The sequence below is a fragment of the Camelus ferus genome, chromosome 12 (assembly GCF_009834535.1).
Source record: "Camelus ferus isolate YT-003-E chromosome 12, BCGSAC_Cfer_1.0, whole genome shotgun sequence".
NCBI lineage: Eukaryota > Metazoa > Chordata > Mammalia > Artiodactyla > Camelidae > Camelus > Camelus ferus.
Genome location: NC_045707.1, coordinates 37,718,606 through 37,740,689, shown reverse-complemented (window position 1 = coordinate 37,740,689; position 22,084 = coordinate 37,718,606). Strand labels below are relative to the sequence as shown.

General features: G+C 37.0%; 1 protein-coding gene across 5 annotated transcripts in view; it reads left to right on the top strand.

Moving 5' to 3' along the window:
* Positions 1–22,084, top strand: part of POLR3B (RNA polymerase III subunit B) — a 105,325-nt gene that overhangs the window by 35,747 nt on the left and 47,494 nt on the right. For 4 of the 5 annotated variants that reach the window (XM_032493416.1, XM_032493420.1, XM_032493418.1 and 1 more), the window contains 7 exons: positions 7,617–7,778; positions 8,866–8,913; positions 10,438–10,638; positions 12,490–12,652; positions 14,632–14,785; positions 17,683–17,757; positions 18,332–18,430. In XM_032493416.1, the coding sequence (XP_032349307.1) occupies positions 7,617–7,778; positions 8,866–8,913; positions 10,438–10,638; positions 12,490–12,652; positions 14,632–14,785; positions 17,683–17,757; positions 18,332–18,430 (902 nt within the window). The remainder of the gene's footprint in view (positions 1–7,616; positions 7,779–8,865; positions 8,914–10,437; positions 10,639–12,489; positions 12,653–14,631; positions 14,786–17,682; positions 17,758–18,331; positions 18,431–22,084) is intronic. The other variant, XM_006193711.3, reaches the window with a different exon arrangement.

The window sequence follows — 22,084 nt, the reverse complement described above, 5'->3', positions numbered from 1 at the left end:
ATGTGTGTATTTGTGTATTAAGATTTATAAAGCAAATATTCACATATCCCAACTCAGCTTAAGAGTGAACCCAACACTAGTGTGTTTGAATCTTCTGTGCACCTTCTCCAGTTCTCTGCTGCCCCTCCCTTCTGTCTGTTCTGAAGGCTTTGGGCAGGTGCCTGCCTATTTACCTGGTGCAAAGCTATCCCAACATTCCTGAGCACTTGCTGTGAGGTTGGGTGAAGAACAGGTTCACGTCTCAGGAGCATCCCTCAGCAGACCTGAGCTTCAGACATGGGTTTCAAGGCTTATTAAAGTATGAACTGTTACTCAGAATCCTGATACTGAAATAGGTAAAAGTTGAGCCCCTCTGGTTGAGGTGGGGTATAAGGGCTTGTTTCTCTGCTTATTTGCCCTTCCCCTGAAACTCTGTGAAATTCATAAACATAATCTGACTGCTCTGCAGAACCAGGTGTGGATTCTTCAGGAGGCCTGTCAGGGTCTTTGATGACCTGGCCCCTGTGCGCCTTTCCAGCCTCATCTCATACCTGGGCGAGCTGCTCACTTTTTCCCAAACACACCATGATGCTCTTTCGTCCTCTGTGCCCTTGAGCTATGCCTTCTGCCTAAGTCGCCCCTCCCTCGTCTCCCCTTCTCCTTCCCCATCATGAAGAGCTCCTACCCATTTATCATTCTTTGAGTCACCCTCTCTGAAACCATCCGTGAACCCCAGGAGTAGTTAGTTGCTCTGTCTTCCAAAAGCCAGTAACACTTCATTCAGGTCTTTATTTGCATGTTGAGTTACCTTATAGTTCTCTACTTGCACACTTCTTCCCCTGCTTTAGACTGTAAGCTCACTGAGGGCAGGAACCATTTATATTCATCTTTCTATCCCCAGATAAAGTGCTAGTCACCAAAGATGCAATAGTGAACGAGACTTGATGAGTCATCTGCTCTCAAGAGCATACATTTTGGTAGGGGAGGCAGACAGTGAACAAGTAAACAGTAAATAGATGTGATAATATTAGATGGTCATAATGTTCAAAGAAAATCAAAAACAGGCTAATTTATGTTAGAGAGTTGGGATGTTGGGAGGGGGATGAGGTGTTACATTATTCTGGTCAGGAAAAATCTCTTTGAAAAAGTGACATTTTAAGCTGAGCCCTCAGGCATTTCAGCTAAAACCTGAGTGAGGAGAAACCAGTCTCACACAACCTTGGAAACTGCATTCCGTCAAGAGACCCACACATTCCGTCAAGAGACCCACACAAGCATGTACATCTCCAGACAGTGCCGACATTGAAGGAAGTGGAAGGAGACGAGAGGACCAGTGTGGCTAGAGTGTGTGAGGTGTAGCGGTGATGAGAACCAGCATTGTAGGCCACGGGAAGGGGTTTGGATTTAATTTTACATGCAGTGGGAAACCATGAGAGAATTTTGATCAGGGAAGTCTGATTTTCAGTTTAAAAGATCTGATTTGGAGATGAACAGGCCAGGAATGGACCAGTTAGGAGACTGACAGTACTCCAGATGACAGATGATGGTGACAGGAATGATAACAGCAGGTATTAATTACCACATCTAAAAATTTTTAAACTAGAATTGAAAAACTATAGCAATCTTAGGTTTGGGGGGAAAAGTTAATGTGTTAAATACTTGGGAAGTTCTTTTTGGTTAGTGGCTGATGCTAACAGGTGGGTTTTTGACCACCTTCAGATTGACCACTGCTCAGGGAGTTATACGTATCCCCACCACCATCAATCCCAATTTTTACAGTTTTTTTAGTTGGGGAAAAAAATCCTGCTGTTAAATGAATCCTTTTTTAAAAAAGTTAGTTGTGTGGAGAACTAAGGAATGGAGTCGAGAGGGGAGAGGAGAGAGGAAAGACTATCTTGTTGCTTGAAAAATTAGAATTAAAAAGAAGGTTCCCATGTGCAAGGAAACATTGCTTTATGAACAACGTAAAGACATAAAAGGCATTGTGTTGGCAAAAATGTGTAAAAACAATAGCTGCTAATTTCACACCCCATGGGATGAGGGAGTATAAATGTGCTTCAGCTTTAGATAACGGAGCTGTATCCACTGGCCAAGCAGGTTCACAGAGCTTTCCCTCAGTCTCTTGCCACCAGAGGGCTGGCCAGCCAGCCGCCAATAGAGGTGTTAGCAAAACGTACCGATTTCGGGCTTAATCTTTTCACTTACCTTTTCTTTTTTGGTAATGTGTTCATTATTTGCTGAGCATTACTCTATTCTTTGTCTGCAAATTTTTTGTTTCTAATTCAGCTTGCTTTGTATGGATGAGATATGGAACGGCACCAAAATCCGGCACCCTGGAAAGCCAGGGATTTCCACCCTGTGACAAAAGAATGCCGTCTTGACTTCAGAGATTGCCTAATCCCAGCTGTTCTGATAATGTAATTAAGGCTGCCTAATGTCTTTAATTTTGCAACCAGTTTGTGTGAAAAGGAGAATTTGGCACTCTGAAGGCTTAAACACTAAATAGCAATCTCAAGACGCCTAATTAGAATTCTCTGACATTAAGCTAATTGGTGAAACTGTATTTCAGAAGCTTAACTTCTTTATTAATTTTTTTTAGCATTTTCATTGAAAATCAATTGATGAGCTGTCAGCATTTTTTCTTAAATATAATTTGCTCTTTAGTGCTCCTGTCTTAGGCAGGCTGAAAGGCCTCATATGAGCAATGAAAGGTATTGAATATTATCACCAGCATTCCATTCCTTTTAATCATTTTACTCTTGACCTAAATAATGTGGCTTATTGTGTGACTTGGCCTTGTAGCTCCTCACTGCTCTGTGAACTGGAGAACATTATTTCTCTTAAGTTGAAATTTTAAGGGTGGAGAAATTTATTAATGAGGCAGTAGTTTGTTGAGTGTGCTCTTATTTTTACTTGTTTAGTACCAGGACATTTCCTTGTAATCAGGGCTACAGCAAATTCAGTGGGGATCCAAAAAACTTTGTCATAATTTGAGACACAAAAGTCTAAGTGTAAGAGACTAATTAAAATAGAGCTGAGCTTTTGTGGTTTAGGTTGAGGGCATTTGCTTCTGTTCAGGATGATTATTCAAATTTCTTTTGCCAGTTTCCACAGGAAGTTGCTGAAATGGGCTTCTTCATCCCTTTCCCCCACCCCCTGCACCTGCTTCCATCCCCATATTCTTTCTTTCCATGAGGGAAACTGCTGGGTCTGAGTGGGAGAAAGGATTAAGCTCTCAGAGGAGGAAGTTTTCTTTTTAGAACACTTCTGACATGGTAAATTCAAGTCCAAGATCCTGGCTTTCCCATCTGCAAAGCTGGTTTTAGAGGAAAGGTGGAATGACATGTCTACCTTAAGAGGGAAGAACATAAAATCACATTGCACTTAGGAAATGCTTTCTTCAGCAGTGACTGGAAGAGGAGACTCGCTGGCTTTGAATGTCTTCTTCATTATGAGTCAAAAAAACTACCTGTGGTTATCAACATTCGAGGATACAGTGTAGAATGTAGAAAACTTTTAGCTTATAAGATTTCACTGAATTTCAGAATTCCTGTTTAAGTAAATAATGAGCACATGTATAATAGCCCCAAGCATTACATTACTGTTTTAAGTACCTTAGATTCCTTTTGGGTTGTCTGTATTTTCCATATTGATTTTAAGGTTTTTGTATACTTTGGATCCAACTTTTTATCAGTTGCGTGTGTTGTTGATATCGTCTCCCAGTTTGGAATTTTTTTTTTTTAACTTCATGAGGTCTCTTAATTCTACAAGTTTATAATTTTAATTGTCAATTTTATCACCCCTTTCTTTTTAATAGTACTCTTTGTATTTTAAACTTATGCCTTTGGTATTTGTTCTTTAGTCTATCTGGAATCGATTTTTGTGTATGGAGTGAAGTAAGGAATGCATTTTCATTTGTTTTTCAAATGAATAAGCAATTGTCCTAGCACCATTTTTTGGTCTTTCATTTCCTTACTGATCTGAAATGCCATCTCTATTATATGACAAACTTTAACATATGTGTTGTTTGCTTCTGGGCTCTTTGTTCTATCCATTGGTCAGTTTATCTATGCATTAATTAGTTCATTCATCTTCTTTTTCAGAAGTGTCTTGGCTATTTTAGGGTCTTAGCTGTTCCATATAAATTTTAGAGTTAGCCTCAGTCTTCATTAAAAATCTAGGGACCTTGATTAGAGTTGCATTGGAATTGTCAATCAGTTTGGAGAAAATTAGTAATCTTTAAATATATAGTCTTCTCATCCATGAATATTTTCTTCATTTAAGTTTTCTTTGGTGTCTTTCAGTAAAAGTTTATAATTTTCCCTATGAAAGTCTTACATCTCTTTAGTTAGATTTACTCCTAAGTACTTTAGGGGCTTATTTTTGTAGATTTTTTAAAATAAAAATATTAAGAAAAATCTCAAACATATACAAAAATCGAATAGTAAAATAGTAAAATAGCTCCCATGTATTCATCACACAATTTTAATTATCAGTAGAAGTCATCTTTTAAAATTTTATTTTTTTATAGAAGTATAGTTGATTTATAGTGTTATGTTAGTTTCAGGTATACAGCAAAGTGATTCAGTTAAACATATATAAATAAATTCTTTTTCAGATGCTTTTCTATTATAGGTTATTACAAGATACTGAATATAGTTCCTGTGTTATACAGGATTACCCTTGTTGGTAATCTGTTTTATATGTAGTAGTGTGTATGTGTTAATCCCAAACTCCTAAATTGTCTTCCTGCTCCTTCTCCTTTGGTAACCATAAGTTTGTTTTCTATGTCTGTGAGTCTATTTCTATTTTGTAAATAAGTTCATTTGTATCATTTTTTTTTAGATTCCACATATAAGTAATATCACATGGTATTTGTCTTTCTCTATTTGACTTCACTTAGTATGGTAATCTCTAGGTCCACCCATGTTGCTGCAAATGGCATTATTTCATTCCTTTTTCTGGCTGAGTAATATTCTATGTGTGTGTGTGTGTGTGTGTGTGTGTGTGTGTGTGTGTGTGTGTGTGTGTATCACATCTAATAGAAATCAATCTTGTATCCTCCTCAGCTCTCCATTCCCCCCATTGCACAAACTGGATTATTTAAACAAGTTCAAGTTATCAAATCATTTTAGTATCTCAAATCACATTCTATAAATACTTTAAAGGTATTATATAGTAAAAAAAATGCTAAAAGGTACAATTAAAAAAAATCATAATACCATTTTCTCACGTAAAATTTTAAACAGTAATTGCTTAATATCATCAAGGATCTATTATGTATTCAAATTTCTTTGATTTCCTTATAAATATTGTTGATGTTTACAGTAGGATTGTTCAGATAGGATCCAGACATGTTTCACATATTGCATTTGGTTGATATGTCTCTTAAATTCTTTTTGATCTATAGGTTCTCCGTATGTGTGTCTCTGAAAAAAACTGGACCTTTTTAAATTTTGCTTCTACCCTTCTCTCAGTGCAGGTTACCTTTGCCTGGGACCATCAGCAGGAGGGCTTCCTGACCCTTCTCTAGCAACTTAAAGGTTTCTTTTCATGAAAAAGAAAGTCCAGGGAAGTAGACAGGGTTTTGTTGCTTGTTCCAACAAAGAGATCTTTCTCAGATCTGCCGTACTCCAGTCTTTCATGAGCACCCATGGAAAAGAATTTGTGAGTGAGTGTGCATCCTCTTGGGTCTGGAACGCCGAGGGACTGTAAGCTTTCAAGATAGCCCAAATTTTAGCTGATTTCTTCTTTTACGGCACACATCTGCTCTGTCATGTGTCGCATCTCTCCTTGAAGAGGCTTGACACTATTTGCAATTTAGTCCACCTGGTTGCCTGGCAGATTGCCTCTTTGTTAGAGTCATTTGTGATTTTATAGATGATTCATCTTTTAAAAAAATTATTAGAGTGGTAGGGATGTTGTCTTGTGGCTTTCTATATCCTAAGTGGAAGTGGAACTTGCAAAAATCTTTCTTAAGCTTTCTTCGTCTTTTCCAAATCCTAGCCTTCCTTCCACCTCTGCTATTCATCTATTCTGTAAGATCATTGATTAATCCTGTTTCCCACTAATCTCAGTGTAGGGGCTTAAACACTTTGATTTTTTTCCCCTAGCATAGCCTAAACTGTCTCATTTCATGCTTTTATATTGGTCTCTATTGTGTTTACATCATTTTCTGCTGATTTAGGTTTGTGGCACCAGGATCTGGTCTGAGGATTGGCATCCCCGGTCCAGTTTTCACTGGTCTGGAGAGTAATGAGTAAGGATAAATGGTGTGGGTTTCATCAGCAAACTGTACTTACTTTTTTTCATCTGAGATTATTTGCTTTGTTTTTCTTTGATGTTAAAATATCCTTTTTAAAATGAGATGATGTCCAAGTGTTGGATATTATTTTATTTTATAATCTTTTCAATGAGAAATACTACATACAGGAAGAGAAGTACATAAAACATAAATTTCAGCTTAACAAATGGTCATGAAATAAATACCTTTGTAAACAGCACTTGGGTCAAAAAATGAAATTGTTCCAACACTCTAGAAGTACCCTACCCTCAGCGTTCCCCTACCTGATCTGAATTCTTTCCTCCATGGTATAAGCTCTAACCTGATTTTTATGGTATTTGTGTCTTTTCATTTTGCTACCTACTTATACCTTCCTAAACAATATCTTAGTTGTGCTGGTTTTTGGACCTTATTAGAGTCATATTATGCATATTCTTTTGTGTCTGGGTTCTTTCACTCAGTATTATGTTTTTAAGATTTATCCATGATTCTGTGGTTATTTTTTGTTCATTTTCATTGCTCTCTAGTATTCTATTACATATTTACCTATGCTACAGTTTGTCTAAATATTATTTGTGTGGTGATCAGTTTTTAGGTGATACAAATCATGCTGCTATGAACATTTTATATATATATCCTGATGCACATACAGACACATTTCTGTAGGGCAATGATTCTCAAGTTATCCTTCCCCCACCAGCATCACTGGCATCTCCTGGGAACTTGTCAGACATGAAAATTCTTGGGCTCTACCCTAGACTTGTTGAACCAGATACCATAAGGTTAGGTTCAGCGATTTGTGTTTTAATAATCTTTCAGTGTGATTACCCTGCATGCAGAAGTTTGAGAACCAGCAGCTACAGAGGAGATACCTAGGAGAGGAACTGTTGGGGCATAGAGATGGGTAGATAATGGCAAACTGGTTAGTGGTTGTACCAGTTCATATTTTTACCAGTGATATAGAAGGGTTCAGATGGCACCTATCTTTGGTGTTGTCAGACTTTTTAATAGTAATTCTTCTCCCCTGATTTCTTTTGAGTTTTAATAATATTTATTTGTAAAATTAAAAGCTAGGTCTCTGGTTAGTGAAGTCTCAGTCTGGGAGTGACTGGTATAAATTAAATGTTTTTGAATGCAGGCATTATGTCACCATCTTTGTTCTTATTCCCAGCATAGTGGTAAGCACACATAAAGGTACATACTTTCTCAAATTGAATTTTAAAAAACATATTTTTCAATTTTAAGCACTTTCTCCATATTGTTTTTTTAAACAAAGTTAAATAAAGACCTAAAGTTTAGTAAATAAGCTAGTGATACATTTTGAAAGTTCACCGTGTGCTTTTTTTTTCCTTAGCTTTTATCTCTTCTTTTTGAAGATTTGTTCAAAAAATTTAATTCTGAAATGAAAAAGATTGCAGACCAGGTGATTCCTAAGCAAAGAGCAGCCCAATTTGATGTTGTGAAACACATGCGTCAAGATCAGATTACCAACGGCATGGTGAATGCCATTTCAACCGTAAGTCTCCAGTCATTTGGGTGAAGTTTTATAACTTATTTTGTAAATCTGTTCACTGGGATAGAAATCTAAAGTACTTTGAGAATCTAGGTGACGTGTATATATATATATATATATATATATATATATTTTTTTTTTTTTTTTTTTTTTTTTAAGAATGCTACAAGTCACAATTTTTCTGCTTTGAAAGATAGTCTACAGTTTCGGTATCATCATAGGAATTTTGCTAGTATGTGACTTCATTGCCAAATTATAGTTTGTTACATGAGGCAGTTAGAAAATAGACACACTCTTACATAAAGGAAAACCTTTTAGTTTAACTGTTAATAACCATTCTTTCTGTGGATACTTTTCCCCATTTTTTTTCTGTAATAAAAGTGACATATTAGAAGTAGGTTTATTAATGATAACTTTTGCCTAAAGTAGTACAAACTGTTTCATTTCATTGTAGGTTTATAGTCCTCAGAGGGCCATCAGCTGTTCCTCACATGAGTGATGAATTCAGGCCTCAGCAGCTGCCGTGTATTCAAAGCCTCCGGCTGTTCATAAAGGGTTATCAGATAGGTTTTTGCTCCCTTTCTTAAAAGCGTCACAACTATAGGTCTATCTGATAAAGTCTGGTTCACGTTTTGCATGCCAGACATAGAATTAGTTTTATGGATGAGATTTTGTCTCAAGAAAAGAATAGTGTAGTATAACACTTTGATTCCCTGAACAATGAAAGAATTAGTGGCAGACCTGCTGCACTGCCTGACTTTAGAAATTTGCAGCAGGTCTGTTTGAGCAGCCCTTGCAGTAGCCGCTCTGTCTAAACCTGAGGTGCACCTGGCCTTGGGGCCTGTTTAGGCACGTTACATTTTTGTGGCCCAAACTTACCTGAAGGTGGATCCCTGGATTTTTGAAGAGAAGCCTTCAAAGAACACTTGAGCACACTTTTGTTAGAATGACTTTTTCTTGCTTTCTGACCCATGATTTTCAGGTCAGAATAGCTGTTTTGAGTAGTTCTTTTACCCCTAAGTGACACTGTTTCACCTGTGGGAAAGGACTGCTGCTTAGAAAAATCAGTGGTACCACGGTCTTGTTGCAGGTGTACCCTTGTCTGTTGGCAACCAGGAAAAGATCAGCGTCTGAAATTGTGAGTGTTGCCATATATACAATATTTTCAACAAGTAAATTTTCTCAGAGATTTTAGACCCTTTGTCTGTTTCTCCTCTCTGCCTCTTGTGAAACTCCTGACAAGTATTGGAACAAATTCTCTTGCTGAAGATCTTGGCTTCGCTCCCCATTTACTTCCTATGTGCCGACAGCTGTTGTCTTAGTTTAGTTCTGTGCGGAATATTTATTTACTTTTCTTGCTCTTACCCTCTGGCCATAAGTCAGTTTACTAAGTTCATTCTCATTCAGAGCATAGAGGGAGTTAACTGAATAGGCAATATAAGGAGAAGGTAACTTGTGGGATAAGTGTGTTTGCTCTGTTTCTCTGCTTTATAAAGCATAGAGTACTATAGATTTTAGCTCTTTCCCACCTTATCAAAAACCAAGTTTCTGAGATGATAAATCTTCACTGCAGTAATGACTAAATTTTAATGTGTGAGGCGCTCCCCTGAAGTCACATATTTTAATTCAAACAGATCAGTTTTTCTACTGTGAGGGTTTTCAATCTGGGATCCATGAGTTCTCCCCTGAAACTAAATGAAAATTTTATGTTTGTGGTTCTGCATGCATTTTTCTCAAGAGAACAGTCATAGCTTTCATCAGATTATCAAAAAACAAAAAACAAAAAAACCCCACTGTTTAGCAGATGTAATTTTTTCTCTTTTGAGTCAGATCATTGAATCAATCATTTTGACATTTTATTTTCTACTTTGCTTTTCTTTGCATATTGTTTTCTGTTAACTTATGTTACCACGAGTTGAAACAATTCCTAACCTTAATCTTTAAATTACCCTTGAGGATATTTAATGTGTGCAATTAATGTAACTATAAGATAATATATATAATATATTTCAATACATTTTATGCATAGGAGATAAAGTAAATTTAATGTTTAAGATTTATTTCATATGACTCTCTTTTAAGATTGACATGATAGCAAAAGAGGATGTATAATATTTCTTAATATGAACATATGTGTAGTTTTTAGCCTCGATTAAGAAGCCTATAATTATTCATTATCCCTGATAACTGCTATTAGTCTTTTTTTCTATTGCTATATTTTTCTCTAATTAAGACTGATTTTGGAAGACATACAAATGATGGCACATTCCAACATGAAATTATCTCCTTGAGCTTTAAGCTAGTTTTACCTTCAATGTGTGTAGAAATTGCTAGTGTTCTACTTGTTAGCTTACTGCTTCCAGTGGAAATCTCTGGTTGAACTGGCTTGTAATTCAGGATATAAGTAGTTCTTCAGAAGATAACTTGCTCTGATGTGATAATGTTGCTAGACACAGGTAATATTCATTAAATTCCTAGAAAACCTCAGTGAGTAACTTGTCTAAGTTTTCATTTTAATTGTGACATTTTGATTTCTGAGTTATATCATGGCTCTGATTTCACAAATAAGTAGTTCCTGTGATGAGCTTCTCAGAATGACTGCAGAGTATCAGGCAGCATATGAATGGATCAAGGTAGATTCATGTCTTTCCTCTTTCTACAGGGAAACTGGTCTCTAAAGAGATTTAAAATGGACCGGCAAGGTGTGACTCAGGTGCTGTCTCGCCTATCATATATATCTGCGCTGGGCATGATGACAAGAATCTCTTCCCAGTTTGAGAAAACAAGAAAAGTGAGTGGTCCTCGATCCCTCCAGCCGTCTCAGTGGGGAATGCTCTGCCCTTCAGACACTCCTGAAGGAGAGGTAAGGTCCCTGAGGCGTCTCTGCTATGTCAGAGGTAATGTCTGTTGGTGATGTTCTGCTTCTGTCCATCCCCCAGGCCATATCCTTTTTTGGGTCAGCCACTTATCTGGCAGAGAAATGTTGGTGTAGCCTGTCAGGACAATATCAATATCTTTCCATAACCAGCACCTACAGAAACATTTGATTTAGTATCTCACCTAAATAGAAATATGTTTCAGATTTCCTTGCTTGTTTTAGTTTAGCCCAAGAGTCAAGCCATGCAATGAAGAGGGGATAAGAATGTGAAGGAGAATGACAGAACTATCACCTTTGCTCACGAGGAGCTCTTTTTCAGCAACACCTTATTTTCCTTGGGTATACTTAGAGGACATCATAGTCACGGTTGCAGCCAGCTAGGAGCACACAGCCCAAGACCTGAAGTGGATTCCAACTCACTTATGGAGGAAACATAAGCCATTACCTAAACACCAAGGAGTTTAAATTTGTTTACATCCATAGCACCCACTACTTCCTGTATCATGGCCCTTTCTCCCACGTGTTTACTTGATTTTATTCGTTCTATTTGTAAACTTCTGGAGGAAGGAACCTTCTTAGGTTTACCATTGTATCCCCAGTTCCTACCACAGAGTCTCATTTGAAGTAGAGGCCCCCTAAATATATGCTGAGTGAATAAATAAGTTAATTATGACAAGTAAAACCTGTACATTCCAAAGTGTAGGAATTTGTTATGACTTGGGAGAGGTGAAAAATAGAAGTCCATACCGAATTATAATTTTTAGAAATTACCATTCTTCTCCTAATTTATCTTAAACCATATAGAAATTCATGCTAAAATTATACAGCTTGTCAAATTTGCATAACTTACACATCTTGAACTTTGGAATACTAAATTTCCCAGAGATTGCTTCCGCTAGTCTCAGTAAAGTACCTGTTTTGTGTATCACTATAGCAGATGGTTTTTAAGAATTGAAGGTGTAATCTTCACATGTCACAGGTGTCGCAAGTGTTTTTTCCTCTTACTTTGCTGTATTGCATCCTTGTTTATATGTTTGCTTTAGCTTTTTTTTTTTTTTTGGTTATGTAGAAGTTTAAAAATATTTTAAAATTTCCTATTCACATAGAAATAATTTTAGACATACAAAAAAAGTTGCAAAAACAGTACAAAGAATGTCCATGATCCTTCACCTGGATTCCCCAAATGTGACATCTTATGTAACTATAGCAAGTTACCAACCTCATGAAATTAACAATGATAGTGGTATTATAATCTGCGGACCTTATTCAGATTTTGCCAGTTGTCCCACTAATGTCTTTTTTCTGATCCAGGATTACACATTGCTTTCAGCTGTCAAGTCTCCTTAGTCTCTAAATCTGGAGCAGTTCTTCGGTCTTTGACTTTTTTGACCAAGAAGCTTTATAGAGTACTGGCCGATTATTTTGTAGACTCTCTCATTTCAGGCCAGAAGTTTTATATTTTTATCAATATTTTCCTTTACTGTTTTTATACAGTGTCATCTTAATGACTATGATGTTCTATTTCTGGGATTAACAATCTAGGTAATCAGTTTCTTTTGGGAGGGGACATTTATAATGCCATCATTATTTTCAGTTAAGATTGTACTGTGTTGAGCATTTATGTGTTTATATCCTTGCTTGTTACCTTAAGATAAATTTCTCTGGCTTCAAGGGTATGTACATCCTTAAGGCTTTGCATGAATCGCCAAAGCATCTCCTATGAGGTTGTACTGTTTTACATTGTCCCCAGAAGAATGGTGAGCTGTTTTCAGTCAAAAGATGTACTTTGTGTTACTAATGTTCATGCTTAGAAATGACAGTCTTCTGTTTTTTTAGGCATGTGGTTTGGTTAAAAACTTGGCTCTTATGACACACATTACAACTGACATGGAAGATGGACCCATTGTCAAATTAGCCAGTAACTTGGGAGTAGAAGATGTGAATTTATTATGTGGGGAAGAGCTCTCTTACCCAAATGTGTTTCTTGTCTTCCTTAATGGTGAGTATTTTGTGGAGACATGATCCTAAATGGTCTGTAGGGGATGGGGAGGGAGTTGACTATTATCCATGCATTTAAAGCACAAATACACTTCAATTCTGGACGCAGGTTGATCTTAATTGAAAGTTAGAAAAAATGGGAACAGAATCAGTTATTCCGTTGGCTGGGTCATGTGGGTTCTGAGAGGATACTGGTGCTCATCAGAGCTAAAGGGTAACGGTGCAGAGACCTTTCGCTTTCTACCCTTTGGCAACTGCCAGCATGTCTACAGTGGAATAAGGCTCAACACAGTATCTTCAGATTAAATGTGTGAGATACTCTGCAAAAATAATCAGATCAGCCCTTACAGTGAGATGAATTGTATTTAGCACCTCGATAACTCATTGTCAAAGGCCTCTGTCAAGAGGGTCTCTTTCCTTCTGCTCATGTTCCAGTTGCTTCTTTCATGTACTCCTTCCACCTCCTTCAGAGTTCCCCAGAGACTCTGCAGCAAGTGTGCCTCATCCTTTCTGCATGTGACTTGGTGGTCTGGGTGGCTGTCCCCTCACTGGTGTGCTGCACGTGCTCATCGTCACCTTCCCCCCACACTCTTCTCTCTCTTCCTCCTGCTCTGGGAGGTGTTCACCAGTTACTGCGTGGGCTGGTGAGAAGGAAAACGGGGCTGTTCACTGCCTGCCTCGTTCAGCAAATCCCAGCAGCTAATGCTGAATGAACCCTTACTCTGAACTTTCACCCAGTAACCTCTGAATCCTCGCACTTACCCTGGGAGACAAAGTCCATTTTACTCACTACTCAGTTGATGATGGCAACAAAAGCAGTTTGTTTTTTTTAATTTTTCAGTTTTATTCGGTAGAATTGTTATAGGTTGTCTGCACATATATAATATATATTGCTTATAAATACATATACACAATATACTGCACATTTAAAAAAATTTACATGTATGTACTGTTCATTGTTTCTAAGAAGGTTTAGAACTTTAGCTTTTTAAACTTACATAGTTATCAAAGGAATAAAGCCAATCACAAGATAAGAGTTAATTCAAAAAGATACACTATTAACAGCAACATTCTTTCTAATTGCCAAGATATGGAAACATCGTCAGTGCACATCAATAGGTGAATGGAGAAAGATGCAGCATATGTATTGGAATACAACTCACCCACAACAAAGAAGGATACCTTGCCATTTGAGGCCCTTCATTCACTTTCCTTTTCTTCACTTCAAAAACCAGAATTTTATAACTGTCATAAGCATTTCCATTGTGTCATAAACAGCAAAATACCTAGAAATAAACTTAATCGAGGAGGTTAACTATACTCTGAAAACTGTAAAACACTGGTGAAGGAAACTGAAGATGATACAATGAAATGGAAAGATATCTTGTGCTCTTGGATTGGAAGAATTAACATTATCAAAGTGACCGTGCTACCCAAAGCAATCTACAGATCCAATGCAACCCTGTCAAAATACTCACATTTTTCACAGAACTAGAACAAACAGTTCCAAAATGTATATGGAACTATAAAAGACCTCAAAGTGTCAAAGCAATCTACAAAAGCGATTTAATAATGGCAGTTAGTAGGTCCTAGGTCCAGTTCTGAGTTCTTTACGTGAGATCTATACATTTAATCCTCACATTGACCTTGTGGAAGTGATAGAGCCAGTGTTCAAACCCAGGGTGTCTGGACCCCGAGTTCATAGCCCAGCATGGTGCTGACGGACTAGGAAAATGAGGCTGACTTTACCAGCGTTATTCAGCCCACGTGTGGTGGGGCTGGCTCTGGACTCCAGTCCCTCTGACTGCCCCTAACCTGTTGCTCCCTCCAGCCTTGTGGACTGGCTTTCCCAGTGCTTGGTAACAGGATTTTCAAATGACTGCTCAGTGCCACCTATCATTTTTACTGAGTGGATGTTTTAAATCCCATTAGATTTATTTTTTATTTCAGTCTTAAATATTTTTACTTCATTCTGCCTAGGTAACATTCTTGGTGTAATTCGAGACCACAAGAAGCTGGTGAATACATTTCGACTGATGCGAAGAGCAGGATATATCAATGAATTTGTTTCCATCTCAACAAATCTGACAGACCGGTGTGTCTATATTTCCTCTGATGGCGGAAGGCTGTGCAGGTATATGTGGCTGGGAAGAGTTCTTAAGATCTCTTTATGTTTACTTCTGAAAGAAATAGACATGTTTTTATTTTTGAAGCTACTTTAACCTCTTTCATTGTTAAGATAAGTTTAATTTGCTTAGCAAACACCTCATGAATATGCATACTGGGTACTGAGGATTCAAAGATTAATGGGAGTCAGTCTCTGCCCTCAGAAAGCTCAGTCTGCTGGGAAAAGGCAGAAATAATTAGTTATAAGAAACAACTATGCTAGTAATAAATACTAACCATTATTTATTTTCTTAATAGATGTACTATGTGTAAGGCTTTGTCTACATTCAGCCCTATAAGATTGGATTATTATTTTCATTTAACAAATGAGGTACTAGAGTTTAGTGAGACTAAGTAAATTACCCAAAGCCAGATAGTGGAGGAGTCTGTTTCTTACTCAAAAGTCAGTAGAATTCATTTGACTCCGACAGTCCTGATTTTACTTACTATATTCTATTTCTATGAACTGAGCTTTAAAGGATGAGTAGGACTGTGTTACTTGGATAAAGGAGGAAAGGAGAAAGGCTGAGGAATGGCAATAATGAAGAGAGTGGAAGCAGCAAGAGATAAAATAACATTTGACTCAATAGAAAAGTTAAGTGTCTTACATTCATTCAGCACATATTTAGAGCTTATTTTGTACAGGTGCTGTGTCGAAAGTGTGTGGGTACAGAGATGAATATGACGTGGTATCTGGTCCTTTGGGATATGCAGGGACAACAGCTGAGGACATCACCTTGTTTCATAGACCTTCACTTGTTTTACCAAAGTCATTCTTTGTGGACCTCCGGTGGTGTTAGGGCACTAGCCATAGTTAGAGTGGTGGACAGAGCTTGGAAGTGTGACAGAGCTGGGAGGGTGGACCGCCATTGTTTGTGTCTGTCTGGCATCCATTTTTCTTTCCAGTTACCTCTTCATTTTCCTTTGAGGATTGCCCTTCCCATTGGCAGTCTTCTTGGGACGGTTAGTCAGGTGCTCTCTCCTGCTCAGCCAAAGGTCAGGCATCTGCCCCAAGCCAGGCCAGTCAGACTCTCTCTTCAGAGAATTTGAATCCCAAATAAAATAACTCAAAGGAGGAATTGGTTGGAATTGACGCATCCTGTCAGTAGTGCATACAAGAGACTGCCTATTGCTCTTGCTTTTCTGCATCCTTGGGACTGTCCTAGCTCCTTTCCTTTCTGAGGCTGAGCATTTTACCTTTTTCTTTGAGTCTCATCCTTCTGGTAAATTCTTAGCTTTTTGGTAAATTTCTTTAAAATTTCTTCTTATTTTTTTTAGTAAATTTCATCTGTGCTTAAATTTTCCAGAAATTTTATGGTTTCCATTCTTTGCAACCAGAGAGCCCTAACTGATGCTGTCTATACCTGTGTTTGAATCCTAGCATCCCACTTGCTGACTTATGTGACCGTGAGTTTATTACTTAAGTCTCTGAGCCTTGATTTCCTCAACTATAAAAATGTAAATAACAGTGCCACCCTAAGGTTGATATCAGGTGTGGTAAGTGCCCCGCAGGGTGCCGGGCAAATGTTGGGTGCTTACTTACAACTATTAACATGGTGCAATTAAGGGTGGGAGAAACAATGATATGCTCTAGGTTACTCTTTTTTAGCATTTTTCTCTTTCATTACATCCAACATAATGTGGCATAGCCTAAAGAAAACAAATTCTTTTTTAGAAGTGATTTTATAATGATACAACATAGATCTGGCAGGAAGAATTAATAGAATTTATTGAGTAGAGTAAAAAGGTAACTGAGGCAGCTCAGTGTAATCCCCTCTCTCTCCTACCCCTGCTCTGTCATCACTTCTGAGTCTCTTAACCTGAACTAAACCACAGCCCCCAAATGAAGGAGGCAACAGGGTCTCTGCCTCCCTGCCAAGAAGCAGCTAGAATTTCGAGGTAGTGTTGATTTCCATGAAAAGTTCACCCCATTCATTTTTCAGCAACTTGTATCCCCCTTTGATAATTGTGCAGCTCCTCTTCTTAACTGTTTAAAAGTGCTCATTAGTCCTCAGATAGTTATTTGGACTTGAGGGTGGAGCGCACAAGTGTCTGCTGGTTCCTTGCTCCTCTCTGTAAGAGCCGCTTATCCAAATAGCAACAGCCCTTGACGTTTCAGTGCTGCGTGCCATCCTTTGTGTTGGTGTTTCCTCGTGGTGGTGAAGCCCTCAGAAGCAAATCACCACTGACAGTTACAGGTTAATCTACCAGAACGTGTGGACCAAAGCTCTCTACCTTTTTTGCCCATTACATCAGTAGAAGTCACAAAGTGAAAAAGCTTTATTCTCTGCAAACTCATACCCACTCTCTTTGGTCGTGTGTAGCTTTAGGTGACGTGCCCAGTGATGTTTATCCTAAATCAGACCATGCTAGACAATTGATAGTCATCAGATCTTCACCACAAAATGCCATTATTATTCTTAGTGACAATTCTCTGCCTGCTGGCTTCATGGGCAGACCCATATTCCCAGTGTGAAGTCAGGAGACACTTTTGGTATGATGCATTTACAGTTTTTTGTTTTTTTTTTTAAATGATATTAAAGGTTTTGTTTCCTTTCTACACTTTATTATTTCATATTGCCTTTTCACCCAAAACCAAGTATTTCCTAAGATACTTGGAGGAAGCACTGTGTGTATGTATATATGTGCACATGCACACATGGGCTGGTGTATGTGAGAGAAAGATAAAATAGGCCCCCATGTACTTACACATGCAAAAAATACCTGGCGTCTTCAAGCAATCCAGAAATAAGTGTGATTATATCTACAGCTTCCCTCATTTCACTGTAGTAAACTTACTTACTGATTTAATTCTCCTGTTGAACTACTATAAATCGTTTTTTTCCCTATTCTTTTCTATTCCAGACCCTACATAATTGTTAAGAAACAGAAACCTGCAGTTACAAATAAGCATATGGAAGAACTGGCTCAGGGGTACAGGTAAACAGCCAGAGTAACACTCCTCAGTCTCCTTAATACTCATTTATGTAATCTAAACAGAAGTAACATTATTTGATCTGAGCTTTTAAGAAAAGTATATTTTCATTTTTAGTCTCTTAATTCCTCTCTACCAACTGTAGCAACCTGTTAAAAACCTATTCTCTGTGTGAACTTGCTTGGACATTGTGAAATATTTATCAATTTAGATTGTGAGGATTACAGTCTTACAGTCTTGGTGAAGTTAATGCACTATTAAGTGTTTCCAGTAAGAGAAGGATATGTTGATATAGACACAGAGGGTCTCTTATCATAGGGGTTTTTTAAAGTATAGAAGGTATTTTTAGAAGTGGGACCGTATTGACAAGAATCACAGATGTTTTACTGTTCTTATTCTGGTGATTTGTGATCGCTCTATGATCTAAGAATAACGTGTCAAGTATCCCAATGTATTGATACTCTTTGGAAGAGAAAGATGCTTTGGGCCTAAATGAAAGCACATATCTTCCATTATTGCATATAAAATGCTGCAGTGAAATAATTTTTAATAATGTCCATTTCACCAATATTTTCCTAGAAACTTTGAAGATTTCTTACATGAGAGTCTGGTTGAATATTTAGATGTAAATGAAGAAAATGATTGTAACATCGCACTCTATGAACATACAATTAATAAGTAAGTAGGATCCATAATAACCATAATTAAAACCTGTTCTGATTACAGAAACTACCTACTTTTTTCATTCTATCCTCAGTTCTTCTATTCTGTGCTTAGTAGGAACTGTTAGAAGTATACTGTCTTATAATGAAGTGTAACCCACTGTTTATCCCAAGAGTGTGACAAAACCACTAACAAATTATCTTTTTAATTATCTTTCCTGTTCATTTTACACTGAGTGTGTATTTCTTACAAGAAATTGCTCCTCTGATTTTAATATTTGTTTACTGCCAAAATTGAACTAATGCATCAGGCTACATAATGTGTATTTCTCTCTTCTAGAGGGGATTTTGTCAGTAGATGTCTGAATTCTTATTGCCAGTGCAGGGATTCCCTACATATTGTGTTGTAAAGGTATCTTTAAACTTACACACAATAGAGACATGAAATGGTAATATGTTCACAGTATTTCTTCTAGAACAGTGATATTTTTAGAAACATCTGTGTTCCATTTGGAACACATTAGAAGACATTTATATAACTTGCTTGTCTGATGCATGTGGCTGATGTGCGGCTTCCCTGAAACTAGTGCAGTTATATTGTTAAATAGTTAGGGAGTTTAATACTACCACCTGATAACCATTCATATCTTCAACCAAGAAAATACTTTTCTGTTTACTTCTGTCAGATCAAGTATACTATTTTAGTTTTGTCTTATTATAAGTTAGTAAATAGTGCTTTTCTGTCAGAGTTTTTATTCCTTAAAGGTATGAGCCTCATTTCAAGACTGACTGTGTATAAAGGAGAACTGTTATGTAGTAACCCCACAAATAGGAGTTCCACCCTTGTTACTCAAGCCAGAAACCTGTTTCAGCCTTGACTTCTCTTCTCCTCTACACTCACATCTAATCTCTCAACATACCATGTGAATTTTCAGAATATACCCGGAATCTGAGCTTTTTCACCACCTCCCCTTCAACCCTCCTGCAGGCCATTGCTGGTTTGGATCCTTGGAAAAGACTCCTGGCTGTGTTCACACTTGCTCCCATATAGTCTGTTCTTAATAGATCAGAATGTCTTGTCACTCTCTTCTCAAATGCCACCTCTTACTCCCCCCCAACCTCACCACCACCCAGTGGCTTTCCATCTCCCTCTGAAGCCCTTTCAGAGGCCTTCGAGTTCCTCCATGGAACTTATGGCTACAACATCATTTCTTCCCTCTCCTCCCTCACTCTGTTTTAACCACTGGATTCTTCACACACCACAGGCATGCTTCTGCCTCAGCACCTCTGCCTGGAACGTGCTGGAACGTACCTGCGTGGTTCACTCCTTCACCTCCTCCAGGTCCTCACCCAGGCCTCACGCTCTCAGTGGGTTTTCCTGACCACCCTATTCAAAGTAGAAACCCTCCTCTGGTCACCCCTTCTAGCTGCTTTATTTTTTCAGTGCTTAAATCCTTAAATAAAATCTGTAAAATGTGTATTTTATTGATGTATTTGTGTATTGTCTCAGTATCACACAGTCACCAAGCTATCTCATATATCAAATTAATTTTATTCTGAAAGTAGGAAAATAATGATACCAATTCATAATACTTATGACATTTTTTAAAATGTAGAAATGCATAAAGTGAAAGCATGAGTCCTCTTCCTTCCCCATCCCACTAAACTCCATCCCCAAGAAGTAGCCAGTGTTAATGGTTTAACATGTACTCTTCTAGATTTTTTCTCAGTGAATACAAACATACATATAGGGTCTCATACAATGTGTGAGACAATGGCAATCAATGTATTTTCAGTGTCTTGATGTTTTAACTTAACGTTATTAGCATTATCATCCTGGATATTTTTCCATATTAGTGTATGTGTGTGTATATACATATCTTTTATTATTTTAATTGCTTTTTATTTGTCTGATTACACATAAATAACTTATTTTACTTGTTCCCCTATTGATGATTATTTACACTGTTCCCAATTTTTTAACTGTTATAAGCTACAAGTTACTTGGTCTTAATTTGAGCTAAATTTAAGGCCTTTATGTACAGTGAATAAGAAGTCTCCTATTTCCTAGAAACTAAGGGTGATTATAATTTTGAATAATAATATTCCTTTCTGATTTGTAAAATTTAAATCCAGACTGTTTGGACTTTCAATAATTATTGGACAATATATGATCTTATGTATGTTGTTGTCATGAAAAAAAAAAAAGAAACTTAGATCTATACCTTCTTCATTTTCAGCTTACCTAAATCTTTATGTCAGAAAAAGTTACTTTTATTTGCATATGGAATGTCAAATTGGCTAATATGTAAACAAAACAGTACATTTTAAACAAACTGTTTTATTCTAGGCTATAAAATGTCACTTTAAGCTGATTCTCTTTAAAAAAAAAAAAAAAAAAAACAAAGAAAACAAAACCTAGAGCCCTTTCCCTCTGCTGACAAAGGCCTAAAGTGTCTGAGAGGATTGGGGTTCTGAGAGGTCGTAAGGTCAGAACTATATTCTTCAAACCAAGAACTACATGGAAGGCATCCTCTCTAACCAAACTAGGGACATAATTCAACACACGTGTATTGAAAAAAACAGATGGATAACTGGATAAGTGGGAGATCTTTTGCCACATACATTGCAGCTAATTTTCCATGATGTGTTGAGTTATCTTGGAAATCACATCTCTTCAGAAGTACTGTAAACTTTTGAAACAATAATTAAAGTTATGCCTCAGAAACACTTGAAGGGATAGAGGATCATTGGAGACCATAGATCCTGGATGTGAAATCTGTTAACTTTCAGCAAGACCTAAAAACCATCTGATGGCCCTTTCCCTCTCAGATATCTGAGTTGCTTTATCATTTAGCCAAAACTGAGTTTTCTGCCAAATACATTATGAAAGAAACAAAGATTCTAACATCTACCAGGTAGAGTCTTACTTTGTGCTCAGTACCTATAGCTGAGCTGTCTAGTAAAAATATAATGCAGATTACCGTATAACTTCAAGTTTTCTAGTAGTGAATTAAATAAGAAGAAACAAACGCAATTAATTTTAGTAATTTTATTTACTCTGATATAGCTAAGATACTATCATGTCAATATATAATCAATATAAAAATATTGAGATATTTTAATTTTTTCCCTACTAAGTCTTCAAAATCTGGTGTGCACTTACCCCACATCTCAATCTGGATGCTAAGTTTTCATTGGAAATACTTGATCTGATTTCGTAACATATAAACTTGAAAAAGTAGACTAATAAATGTAAGTGGTTACAGATATAACTAAAAGGTTTTAAATAACTGAGCTGAGTTATTTCAATTTAAATTTGAGCTTTAAAATGTAAGATAATTAAAATTAAGTAAAGTTAAAAATTACACATACTAGTGTAATTTTTCAAGTGCTCAATAGTCACATTTAACCAGTGGTTACAGTATAGGTCCCCATAGGTGTATGGTAACTATTCTTAAAGGGGATATATTCCTTTCTCTAAAATGGTGATATAGCTTTCTCATTGATATAAGTTAGAAAATCAAGATACTCATCCATGTGGATATTTTTGATATTGCATTTCTATGTGCTTAATACAGCCATTTCTTTACAAGTGTTGTTATTATTATTAGTTAATATTATATAGGCATTCCATATTGTCTCCCTTGTATTTCTACAAATAATAAAA